This window comes from Equus asinus, chromosome 5 (assembly GCF_041296235.1).
Source record: "Equus asinus isolate D_3611 breed Donkey chromosome 5, EquAss-T2T_v2, whole genome shotgun sequence".
In the NCBI taxonomy this organism is placed as follows: domain Eukaryota; kingdom Metazoa; phylum Chordata; class Mammalia; order Perissodactyla; family Equidae; genus Equus; species Equus asinus.
The window spans coordinates 81278680-81292197 of NC_091794.1; the positions used below are offsets into that span (position 1 = coordinate 81278680).

At 42.1% G+C, this 13518-nt stretch overlaps 1 protein-coding gene across 13 annotated transcripts in view; it reads left to right on the forward strand.

Moving 5' to 3' along the window:
• Positions 1 to 10866, forward strand: part of FOXJ3 (forkhead box J3) — a 133946-nt gene extending 123080 nt beyond the window's left edge. For all 13 annotated transcript variants that reach the window (XM_014867288.3, XM_070510156.1, XM_070510158.1 and 10 more), the window contains 2 exons: positions 5502 to 5609; positions 7872 to 10866. In XM_014867288.3, the coding sequence (XP_014722774.1) occupies positions 5502 to 5609; positions 7872 to 7987 (224 nt within the window). In that variant the 3' untranslated portion in view covers positions 7988 to 10866. The remainder of the gene's footprint in view (positions 1 to 5501; positions 5610 to 7871) is intronic.
• The last annotated feature ends 2652 nt before the right edge of the window (positions 10867 to 13518 follow it).

Sequence of the window (13518 nt, forward strand, 5' to 3'; positions counted from 1 at the left end):
TAGTGAATTTTTCAGTTTGGTTATTGTACTTTGCAGTTCCAGAATTTCATTCTAGCTTTCCATCTCTCTATTGATATTTCCATTTTGTTCATACACTGTTTTCTTGACTTTCTCCACATCTTCCTTTCATCTTTGAGCGTCTTTAGGATAGCTGTTCTAAAGACTTTGTGTAGTAGATCTACCATCAGGTCTTTTTCAAGGACAATTTCTGTTAATTTATTTTAGTTTTGATTGTGCCATACTTTCCTGTGTGTATGCTTTGTGATTTTTCTTGTTGAAAACTAGATATTTGAATCTAATAATGTAGTACCTGTGGAAATCAGATTTTCCACCTTCCCAAGGGTTTGCTGGGTTTTGTTATTGTTTTTGTTTATTTTATTTATTGTTATTGGTTGTTTTGATTGTTGCAGGCTGTCCCTGTGCCAAGATTCAACCTAAGGTTTAAACTTAAGGTATTCTCTGAGCCTGTGCTTCTCTTGGCATGGGTGGTCACTTTCTAATTTTCCCTGTATATGCAGTTGTTCTTCAGTGTCCTAGTCTTTTTTTTAACTTTTTAATAAGATTATGGTAGTTTACAACCTTGTGAAATTTCAGTTGTACATTATTGTTAGTCATGTTGTAGGTGCACCACTTCACCCTTTGTGCCCTCCCCCCACCCCGCCCCCCCCCGCTCCCCCTGGTAACCACCAATCAGTTCTCTTTGTCTCTGTGTTTAACTTCCACTTACGAGTGGAGTCATACAGAGTTCGTCTTTCTCTGTCTGGCTTATTTCACTTAACATAATACCCTCAGTGTGCATCCATGTTGTCATGAATGGGACGATTTTATCCTTTTTTATGGCTGAGTAATATCCCATTGTGTGTGTGTGTGTGTGTGTATATAGATATATATACCATCTTCTTTATCCAGTCATCAGTTGATGGGCACTTAGGTTGCTCCCACATCTTGGCTATTGTAAATAATGCTGCAATGAACATAAGGGTGCATGGGACTTTTGGAATTGCTGATTTCAAGTTCTTTGGATAGATACCCAGTAGTGGAATGGCTGGGTCATAAGGTCAATGTCCTAGTCTTTAACGTCTAGCTCTGGAAAGGGGGAAAAAAAGACAAATGAAAGAGGGAGAAAAGGGGCACCAGCCCTTTAAATTACCTAGAAATCAGTTCAGCTGAAGGGGAGGACCTTGCAGCATTGAGGGTAAGGTGCAACAACACTGGCTAAGCACCCTTTCTGGATTCTCTCTAGACTGAGATCCTGTATTATTTTCCTAAAGCCTTTGTCACTAGACATCTGTTGTCATCTCTTCTTGATCCTTGACCTTAATTATTTGGTTCTGGTATTCTGTGATTATCTTAATTTTTTTCTGTCGTCTTTTCCTTTTTGTTACCCATACCTTCCTTCTCTCTAGGGTCTCCACAAGTCCTGCTTTATTCTCAATGCTACTCCATTCACAGCCTGTCAAAGGCAGAAGAACTACAATTTTTCCTCAGTGCTTATTCCTCTCCCGCCTCCCCTTCCCCTTTAGTCTTTTCCTTCTGAGTCAAAGGAACTTTAGCCAGCCCTGGTCTGCCAAGCCGTGTTGGCCTCTGTCAGTACTTTCTCTGATCAACTCTGGTGCTCCAAGTACTTATCACCTCATGCCCACTGATATCTAGTCACAAACATTCAGGTTTTTTATGTGCCCAGCCTGCTTTCTTTGTTTTAAGTCCTAGCCTCTTTCTGTCATTCTTTTATTCTCCTCCTTTCATCCCTCTATATCAGTTTTATTCAGATATCTCACTTCCTTCATCTCTACCCACCGATAATTCTTTGCCATATTTTGTTAGAAATGTAGCACAAGAGGAGACTTCAGAGAACTGTTAATTTTCTCCTTTTATGTAACAGATAAGGAAACTGTGATCCAGAGAGAGAAAGTGACTTGCCTAAAATTACAAAGTTCATTTGGGGATAGGTCTTGACTTCTATAATATAGCCTCTCTCTATCTTTCAAACTTTCCCTGTTGCTTCAGTCTTCCAGACTACTCTTTTGGTAAATACCTCTTTGGGCTCTTTGGAGATACCAGAAATGAGTATTGTAACGTGTTGTATGTAAGGGGGAAGGAGAAAAGGATGTTATAGTACACAGGGTATCACCTCTTCTTAAATCATTTTCACTGTGTTTATAGTTTGTCTTGCTCAGTAATGTTTAAGTCCTCCAGCCGTGCTGTTCTTAATTTGATGCTCTGCTTAAAGGGCATTAAATAAGGGTAGGTATGCCTTCATTCAGCAGACATTTATTTGTGGTTTTTCTGTGCCTGATTATGTAGTGGGCACCAGGACTAAAATGGTGACTCCGAAATAGCCCCTAATCTCAAGGAACTCATACCCTGATAAATGAGACAGGTCTATCAGGAAATACAGGATGATGAGGGCTATACTTCTACCATAGGGCAATGGGAATAAGAGAAAGGGGCTTAACTGTCTTGGGGAGCTAGAAAAGCTTCATAGAAGATGACGTATTTAAGCAGGACTGTGCAGGATAAATGGGATTTTATAAGACAGAGAGGTCTGATAACTTATCTTCTCTGCTCAAAACCCTCCATTGGTGCCCATTTTTCTCAGTAAAGACTAAAGTCCCTACGGTGACCTGTTTGGCCCTCCACAATCTGGTACCCATTACTCTCTGACCTTGTCTCCTTTTCTCCTCCCCTCACCCCCTCCTCCCACACCACTGGCCTCCCTACTGTTTTTTAAATATACCAGGCACACTCCACTTACCTCAGGGCCTTTATCCTTGTGCCTTCCTCTGTCTAGAGATGACTTGTATCTTCATCTTGTTCAGGTTTTTTCTAGGAAAGTACCTACTCAAGTGATGCCTTCCTTGACCATCCTATGTAAATGGCACCTACTGTCCAGTGCTCTTTGTCCGCTCTCCCTGCTTTATCTTTCTCCATAGCATATATCACGGACTGTTTAATTTACTTTGTCTGCCTCCCCTCTCCCCCTGACTCCTGAGAATAAGCTCCAAAAAGACAGGGGGTTGGTGTTTTCATTTCTGTGTCCCTAGTGCCTAGAGCAAGACTGGGCACATAAATACTTCTTGGATGAATGAATGGCCATTTGACAAGAGTCTGCTTTCAATAAATAGATTGTGTAATTAGATTTTTAAATTCTCATAACTAAATTCCAATTGTTATAGGATCTCAAAAATTTTTGGAAACTGCATTGGAAGTTAATTTCTTGCTTAGGAAGTCCATGTAGACTCTTATTGTTCAGACTATAATGAGAACATGGGAAAAAATGAGGAGTAATGAGAATTGAATTTCTATATGAAAATAAAAGTGTTAGGAATGTGACAATTTTTAAAAGTTAAGGCTATTTGTTTAATATGGGTGTCTGTCTATTCTTGCAGTCCTTTTTTAGTCCCATAATTCTTTAATTCTCACTCCTCTCCCGCTTTAAGGTAAGAATTACTAAGTGGAAAAAGAGAAATGAAAAAATATATGTATGAAAACTGATTAATCTCCATTAAAAATCAGTTTTTGTCTTTTGATTGTGACCTGAACTCTTAAGGATAAGTACAAAGAGTGCTAAGATTTTGTAAGCACAGAGGCTGGGAAGTCCTTGCCAAGTGAGTGACCATATTACTCAGAGTGATGTGGCCCCCTAGCCTGGTGCAGCCTGTAGAAGTGCACCATTCACACATGTGATTTTTTTCCGCCACAAGAATATACTAGAGCTGTAGCTGTAGAGCTAATAGCTTCTAACTTTTCTTAGTATCACTTTCTCCTCTCTTCTCTTCCTAAATCTTCGGTATAGTAAATTGGTCAAAGAGCTCAGTTCTGACTGTAAACTTCATTATAAAAAGGCATGTCATCTTGGAAGACAGTGGCTGGAAATCGGAAGTCTTGCGTTCTGTTCCTGGTTCTATCTCATTTTCTCTCTGGTCTCAATTCTTGATCTACATGAACAGAGGTAGGGCTGGATTAGATTATCTTTGAGGCTTTCTCAAGCTTGGACAGTCTGACTTTCTAGTGGCAAGAGAAAACTTGTGAGCAGCCAAATATAGTGTGCTCTACTTTGAGTACAAAAGGAAGATTTTTCTCCACTTGTTAGTTTCCTCTAGGAAAATGGTTGCTGTTTTCTAGTTTGCTTATAGCATTGCTAGAATGCAAGTGTAATTTGTGTGCAACACTAGAATACCTTAGGGAGATAGCCTTTCTGGAATTCCAGGTGTTGCTTACAATGTGAGCCAGTGTGATGGTTCTTCTTCTCCAGGAGTTACTGGCAGGAGGCAGGAGGAGTTTGCTCCCCTCCCTTTCTATTTTGCATTATGCTGCAATGTAATTGACATTTTGGAGCCATTACACTTGATGGCTCCTGTCAACAAAAATATATTAATTTAAGAACCTTCTGAAATGCCATTTAAGTGGTCTGTGTTTCCCATCTCCACACTTCTAAATAATGCATTTTTAATCACCTTTGCTTGATATAGCTCTTTTACCTTGTGTCAGTTTTTCCTATCGCTTTGTGCCTCCAGTCATTTTGTTAATCAGCTATGGCACATACAGGTCTGCTTTGAGGGTGAGAAAATTAAGGCAGTAGGGACAACCGTTAGTAGAAAGAGCACATGAGTTAGGAACACTGGATTCTAGCCCTACCCCTGTCAAACTGATGTGTCTTTGGGCAAGTCATCTTCGCCTTTCTGAGCCTCAGTTGCCTCATCCATAAAATGGGTATAATCCCTGTCCTGCCTCGTTGTGGGCTTAGTGGGAGGCTCAGGTGAAGTGAGGGATATGAAAATGCTTTTGAACTGTAATGATGTATGTAACAACAGCAACAGACATAACTTACCTATAGAAGCTTCTAGAGGCAGTGCCAGAGTCGGTACCAGTGTATTCATACCCAGCCTGGCACCATGTTCAAAAAGCCGGCACCACCTTTTGGCAGAGTTTTAGCATCTGAAAGGAGTAATTTTTCTTTCCCTTTTCTTCCTCATCTTATCTGCTTGATTTAGGTTTAAGTAACAGTTCTGTCTGGTGGTCTAGTGGTTAAGATTCGGGGCTCTCACCTTTGTGGCCCGGGTTCATTTTTCTGTCAGGGAACCACATCACCCTTCTGTTGGTTGTCATAGTATGGTGGCTGCGCGTTGCTGTGATGCTGAAAGATATGCGACCTGTATTTTCCGATATCAGCAGGGTCACCCATTGTGGACAGGTTTCAGTGGAGCTTTCAGACCAAGACAGACTAGGAAGAAGGACCTGGCCACCCACTTCCGAAAAGTTGGCCATAAAACCCTGTGAATAGCAGCAGAGCGTTGTCTGATACAGTGCCAGAAGATGAGAGGATGGCACAAAAAAAGAGCCGGCAGGGTTCAGCTCTGCTGTACACAGAGTGGCTAGGAGTCAGAATCCGCTCGACAGCACTAACAACAAAAACAATTCTATTAAGATTTTAATACTTGATTTGTTTTACTTATGGTAATATGTTTGTTTTTCTTCTTTCTGCTTTTCATTCTGATCAGGAAATTTGTACATAGACTCCAGGCAAAATCTCCCTCCTTCAGTGATGCCACCCCCTGGTTATCCTCATATCCCACAGGCACTCAGCACTCCAGGAACAACTATTGCAGGTAATCTGGGGTGTGATGTGTTGCAGTTGGTAGAGCCTAATGTTGGAAAGCTTTAGTTGTCCCAACGATGAACAAGGCTGCCTCAGGAGGAAGTGACCTCTCTGTTAAGGGAAGTAGAGTGTGAAGTTTAGATAGGTACTTGCTGGGCTCCAGTGCTGGTGAAAGGATTCAAGTGTCATTTGGTGTTTAGACAGTATGACCTAGAGTCTCTTTTAGCCCTCTCTTTGTCCTCTCTTTTTAAGAGGTCTAGAGTCATAGAGCTTGTCCTTGGTGTCTTAGTTTTCTTTAAGGCTATTTGACTTTAACAGGACTTCAGCAGGCTTCAAGAACCTACTTTGATTAGCACCTGAATATTCTGCTCCATTCATTCTGATGAAGTTCCCCCAGCTATAATTTCTAGGGAAGTGCCTGATAGAGGAGGTAAGTTTCAGGAGTTAAATAATTCATCAGCTTTCCCCCGGGTTCCTGAATGTAGGATAAGTTACATTTAGCAGGGCTGCAGAGGCCCATTGTTAGAGGTGCAAGGGATCTTAGGGATTCTTTTGAGGAAATGGGGGCTCAGAAAGGGAGATTACTTGCCCAGAGCGACCAGGTTGGTAAGTCAACAAACCAAGACTCAAACCTTGATGTCTGCATTCAGAGTTCATTGTTTTTCTATATCACACTACCCTTTACTTAGGCTATTTGAGAAAAAGACAAAAGGTAATGTGGAGGAGTGGATTTGAAACCCCCAAAGAACTGTGTGCCGGGCAGTAGTGAAGGAGGAGTTGAGACCAAGTGACATATCCTTTGATGAAGGGGAAGGAGTGAATGTTACTTGTCCTCAACATTCACCAGTAATTTGTAGGTGGCAAGACATGCTAGTTAAGACTCTGGAGCCGGATTCCCAGAGTTTGATTCCTGGTGTTTTGCCACTTGATAGCTGCCTAACCCTCCAGCCCAGCTTCCCTGTGTGTAAAAGGGACAACATTACCTAACTCCTGGTTGTTCAGAGAATTAAATGAGGATTATATGTAAATCACTTAAATTAGTGTCTGGCACGTAGTAAGCAATTTGTAAGTTTAAAAAAAATAAATATAGGCATTGCTGCTGTGCTGTAATATACTGACAACTTTACTGTTTTGTAAAACTACATTATAAATTACAGGGCTTATGAGAAAAAGGTTAGCAGCAGACTACTACTTGAAACTTTATAATCAGAGTACTAACAAATACTATAATAATCCAGTAAAAATTCTATAGCAGTTGAAAGGATATGTTTACTTCCTAATAAAAGGATGAATTCTACAAGTAAAATATAGATCATTACTTTAAAAGAATAAACAAATCTAGTTTGGAACAAGGTTTGTGAAAGCTATGTAGACAAGGTAGAATGCACTAAAATTGGGAGCACACTTGATTCAAGAAGAGGAGCATGGGCTGGCCCTGTGGTGCAGCGGTTAAGTGTGCACCTTCCACTTCGGCGGCCCGGGGTCCACCAGTTCAGATCCCGGGTGCAGACATGGCACCGCTCATCAAGCCATGCTCTGGCAGGCATCCCACATATAAAGCAGAGGAAGATGGGCACGGGTGTTAGCTTAGGGCCAGTCTTCCTCAGCAAAAAGAGAAGGATTGGCAGATATTAGCTCAAGGCTTGGCTTCCTCAACAAAAAGAGAAAAAAAGAAGAGCATGGAGAAAGTGGGCATCATGTAATCAGCTGTGTTTCTCCCTGGCTTACTGCACTCAACCGTGATGATGTTCTCTGTGTTCACCTGCTGTTACTTGGTGGCACAAAAATTAACTTGCTGGGAAAAATTCACTAGTACGCAATATGACTTCATTGGTACACTGGCATCATTCTCCTGTTTACCAGTCTTATGTGAGTCAGTTCGTGTTACTGAAACATGTACTGAAGCAGAACAGACTGAGAGAAATGGATGCGTCAGCACTTGGGCACTCCAGCACTGTTTATATGCCCTCCTTGCTACAGCCTGGTGTAACAGAAGGAGTGTGGGTTTTGGAGTCATGTGAACTGAGTACAAATCCTGTTTCTTCTCCTTACAAGTTATGTGACTTTGGGTAACTTGCTCATCCCCTTAAACCCAGGACCCCTTACCTATAAAATGAAGGTCATAAGAGCACCCTTGTTGAAGGCTTCTGAGTGGATTAGTGAGAGGATGTGTGCTGAGTGCCTGGCACATAGGAATGCTTGGTAGGTGTTCATTTATTGCTTCCTTTCTTCCCCTCCCAAGTCATTGTTGACATTGCCTGCTTCCTTGCAGGCCATCACGGAGCCATGAACCAGCAGCACATGATGCCTTCCCAAGCCTTCCAGATGCGGCGCTCTCTGCCTCCAGATGACATCCAGGATGACTTTGATTGGGATTCAATTGTGTAGAACTTGTTTCTGCAAGGCATCAGACCCGGCATCCCCTTTCTGTGCAATGAAGGGAAAGGTTTAAGAGAATCCAGTTGAGAAAACAAAGTTGCTAATCACTTTACCAATGTTACCGAAATTTCTTTTGAAGACAATCAGAAAGATTTTAGCTGGATAACTTACTGCTTTTATCTGACCCAAACAAGTACTACATGTTTGTCTCCCTGCCAGCTGCCCTATGTAGCTCCTAACTGTTGTGTGATTTGAACGGCTTTTGCATATTTGTGTCAGTTTGATGTTGACCACAAGTGCCAGACTGATTTTTCAGACAGAGCCTATTTTGCTGCAAGCAGTTTATAGATACATATGTGTAAATATATGTACAAAAATTACTGAAAGGCTTCGATGTTTTTCTAATTGGATTATTATGCCTTGAAAAGAAAGTTACTGTGAGTTTTTATTCCTTGTTAGGCTATTTTCTGCAGGATGCTTTTAACTGATGTGGGCAACTGAAAGGAAATAGATTTTTTCAAAGTCCAGTTCCCCTTATTTAATCTTTTTCAGAAATGTGGGTGTTGATTTCCACTCAGTAAGTCAAAGAACCCAGAGTTTGATAGCCTCCAAACAGTCCAAAGGGGCATGTTGTTCCTGAGCAGCATAAAGAACTGACCAAATTTGTCTTGATGCTTAGGGGATTATAGAGTTTATGTTGTACCTTGTCCATCTCTGTTTTCCTAAATCTGCATTATAACAGTTCTAAGATTTATTTGATCAATTAGAAGCTGGGCATTGCTTGGCTCTTTAATCAAATCAATGCCTCCATATTCACTTATGTATTTATTATTCAAAAGTGTTATTTTAATATTTATTGATACCTTCTGTGAATGCTCAGCTCCTGTTGGGTTCACTAATGAGAAATGTGTCTGAAAGCACAGAATTATTTTTCTTGGTAAGAGTTTACAGATAAGACAATCAGAGAGAGATTGTGTCACCTCTTTATCATCACTCCTTTTACCATGTGAGTATATTTTTCTATCTTAGCATTCCTGTTGATAGCTAAATAGGATTTTTATGAAATTTGAATCGGAGTTCATTTGGGCAACAGAACAGCAGGGCAGTTTATAAAGCAAGATCCCGCACTTACTCTCTTTCCATTTAGGAAACACTGAAAGGAGGATAGAGCCACACACAGGTTTTATTTGCCTCAGTCTTCAGTGCAGTTATTATTATGTAGCCTACTGTTTCTGTTGTCCTGTGGGCATGACATTTGGTTACTTTCTTTGAAATGTGGCCTGCCTCGTAGGGATTTTTATTAGTTGTTTTTTAGATTATTTCATGTCATATCACAGTTACTTTGCATGGATTCATTGTCTTAGTTTTATAATAAAACTAAAATGAGTTTTTTTTTAATGAATAGATTTTGAATTGGTTCTTTAGACCAAAAAAGCGGGATTTCTTTCAGTTCTAATGGGGAAATGATACGTTCTATCAAATCAAGGAGTAGTAACTGCTCACAGGTTGCTTTTTAGCTTCTCTGGTCTGTGTCAGCTGTGCTTAAATCCTTTAATTAGCTAGCCTTAGTGATTCTGTGGTTGAGTAACCTCTACTTGAACTAAACACACATTTTTGTTTCTGTATGTATGTATGAATGTGAGAGTGTTTGTGAACGGGTGTGGGTATCATTTTTAATGGAGTGTTGCCTTGAAGGAATCACTGGGAAGCCAGCCACGGTGAAGGCTGGTGAGGCTGGGGAGAAAGGAAGGGCTCTGTGTTCCTGTTGTTTGGACCCTGCTTGGCATGAAGAAGGAAGCTCAGTTTCCAGCCCCTTGGATTGGTGAAAATCAGAGGATTCTGGAAAGGCAGCCAACAGGCCCCTCTTAGATGGATCAGAGGCAAGATGAGATAGCAGCCTGCAGAGTAAAAGCTTAAAAAAAAGGGAGGTGATTTTCAATAGTCTGCTCAAGTCACTGTTTTCTAGATCCCAAAATAGCTGTTTGAAACTTTAAATTGCTTGGGTAGCAATGTGCACTTTAAACAATTTGGGTATTAGAATGCAGTCTGTTCTAGTGAATGATTTGAGTAGAAGCCACTGATGAAGATTTGACAAATTGTGTGAAGCAGATTTCCCATTTGGCAATCACTTACTGATTTGCAGTGATCAATATTTTAATGAGAATTTAAACTTACCAAGAATGGCCCTGGAGAGTGAGCCTCCACTCAGACCCATCTCACTCTTGTGGTTCAGGTGGTCCAGGAGCCCAGGACAGGCTTTCTCAGTGGGCTCCAGCCAGACAGGGCTGCCTGGTGAGAGCAGGGCCTCCCTCTAGTGGCCATTGCAGTTGGTAGTTGTTAATGCAGAGCAAGTTCCGTCTTGGACTTAAATTGACTGAAGACTTAAATTGACTTGGGGGGAAAAGAAGAATAAATGCATATAATCAAATGGTGGGGCACTCTGTCCAGGAGAATAATCCGACTGGCATTTGTGGTAGTTTTTGAAATGTAAATGTATTCATGTGTGTTCTTGTAAATACATGTCTCTCAGATGTCCTTTGAAGTGGGAGGGAATCAATCTGGGGATTATTTCAAATGGAAGAGTATTTTGATATTGTTCATTCAGAGGGTGATGTGTACATATCTATATTGTATATATGTGATGAAAATGCATTGGCTTTTTGTGCAAACACAATCTGCTCTCTGTACTGCTGTTGGACAGTCAGTGTTTTAATGTTTCTACGGTTTTGCTATTGCACGATTTCATATTTTGCCTCTATGATGAACGGCACCCATTCTTTGTAACTGTTTAGTGCTGTAAAGAAATATTCCAAGTGTCATTAGGATTGTTGCTACCAGAACTGATATGCATGAATGGCACTTAAAATAAATATATTATGTTAACTCTATTTACAACACCGATTGGTCTGTATCCTTTGCTGAAGTTGCGGGAACAAGATTGGAGCTGGTCCAGACCCCAGAGTCAGTCCTTCAGGTCTTGGAGATTGTGTCCCATGTGTTGCTGCCTCAGAACAGTCATTGCTACCATCTATTAAACATCTCACTAGCTCTGTGAACTTGAGGAAGGTCATTTCTCTGAGCCTCCTGTTCCTCCTTTGCAGTGCCTATAAAATGAGGATACTACTACTTAATCTCCTAGAGTTGCAGTGGAATTAAATCAATCCATTTAAACATTTAGAATAGCACCTGGAACATAAAAAAAGGACTCAGTGTGTGCCAGGTACTGTGCTAAGTAGCTATTGTTTTGCTCACCTTGCAGTATGGGGACAACTCAGATGGAGGTATGATGGCTTACCCAGATCCTTTGTTGGCAAGTGGCAGAGCTGAGGTTTGAATCCAGGTCCTGTGACTTCAATGTCATGTTCTTTTACACCCTCCTCTCTTACTTCCAAGGAAACTCCCTTCTCCCTCCCCCTACCCTTAACCCCATTCTTGACCCCAGCACTGCCTTCCCAGAGAGGTATTTCTAAAAGGTCAGAGTGGAGCTTCTTAACATTTGCTGAGCACACACTGTGTCAGGCCTTCCCATGACAAATCCAGAGATGAGAAAGCCACAGTTCCTGCCCTTAGGGGTGCAAATTTACCCAGGACAGGTAGCAAATGCCAGCCCAGGGGAACTGCCCAGGGAGGCTACTCTGAAGGTGTGCCCTGCAAGGCAAGATTCTGGTGGTGAGGAGTTAGGTCATGCTGAGAGTTGGGGCAGTGGTTTAGGAAAGCCTCATAGTGGGCCTGGGCTATTTGAGTCTTCCAAGGGTCCTTGACAGCCAGGAGAAGGGGTTTCCGTTTATACCACTGCTCTGAGGCAGGCGTGGAAGCTAGATTAGCATGGGGGGTGGGGAGGGGATTGAAGCTGGAGAAGTGATGGGTTGCTAGTAAAGAACCAAGCACAGCAATCCTGTGAGGTAAGTGGTGATGTCCCAACTTGATTGATGTGGACACAGGCTCAGAGGCTAAGCAATGGGCAGGCCAACACCACTGGTGGAAATTGATTTGAAGCTGCAGTCTGTCTCAAGAAGGGGCGAGCTTCCCACCAATCCCATGATCCTGCCCAAGGCCTCTGGCTGCTTCTAACTTAACCCATACTATCTACTTACTGCAATTTTACAGAGGGGAGACTGAAGCTCAGAAAGGTTAACTTAGCCTGAGTTCTCACAGCTAGTAGAGGGTCTGGAATAATTCAGTCTGGGCTTGACTCTAAAGCACATTTCCTTTTACCCCACTGCCTTCCAAAAGGAATTGTCCTAAAGCCGGGGATAGTGCCCACCTACCCAGTGAGGGTGTGTGTGTGTCGCTTGGAGGGAGGAGCTCTGCTGTTCTCCCATCACAATTAAATTTTGGTCATCAGTAATGCCTCTGAAGGACTGGAGTAGAGGACACAGTTAAATCTGATCCCTTTGTGCTGATCAAATGAAGAAAAGTAAGATCATTAAGATGCATATGTAATTCCCAAGGCTTTAACATGTTACAGTGTGAAAAGGGCTGCTACTTATAGATGTGCCCTTACCAGTTAGATAAAGCAGTCCTGGAAAAACCATGTAAGCATCAGTTAGCATTCATAGAAGGGGGGACTGCGTCTAAATGCCCTAGAATCTCTGAGCGATCTTGAAAGCCTCAAGCTAGAAGGGGCCTTTGAAATTACCTGATATAACCCCTGCATTTTGTTGTTGAGAACACAGAGACCCAGAGAAGGAAAGTGACTTTGCTCAAAGTCACACATCTAGTTAGGGGAAAATTGGGGGGGGGGGGGAGTGGGGGAGAGGAATGGAGAATGTCATTTACCTGGCAGGAATTTAAAATTCCTACACATATTGTCTGATCTACACAAGAACCTGATGCTGTAGTACTGTTATTGCCCCATGTTACAGAAGAAGAAACTGCTTCAGAGAGCTGAGGCACGATGCAGCTGTGTCCTGAATGCATTCCATCAAAGCACTCAAATTCAACTATGCAGTCTTGGCCAGAAAGAGACTGGAAACCTTATGTGGTAGTGAGTGTCCACCTGTGATGAACACGTGCCCCTCAGTGAGTGTGAGATGGAAAATTCAACCCTGTGACGAGAACTGGTATCTGGTTGCACGAGCAGCTCGCCGCTGAGTGTGATTCCAGTGCATAAACATGCACACGTTCTGTACAACATTGCCCTTGGATGCGAGCCAGCTACTGCAAAGACAGACTGTAACCAAGAATTAGAAAAACTGGCCCTGTTGGGCTTATTGAGACTTGATGTATCTGTCCCCAACATGGTACTGCCTAAAGGATTTTCAAGAGGGATTTTGCGCTTCCCTCCCTGTGTCTCTCCCTCCATGTGATACGTGACTAGTCAACATGTGCAAAGCACAAACTGGGGAAGTGGCTGCACCAGAGCCAGAATTCAACCCAGGTCAGGGCTGTCTCCTACTCCCAGCTCTCAAACAGGGCCGCTAAACAATGCTGACCCCAGAAGTGCAGAATAGGCCAGCTACCACTTATTACGTGCTACTTAAGATTACTTATTCCAAGCACTTGATGTAGATCATCATATTTACTCTTCAAATGTGTGG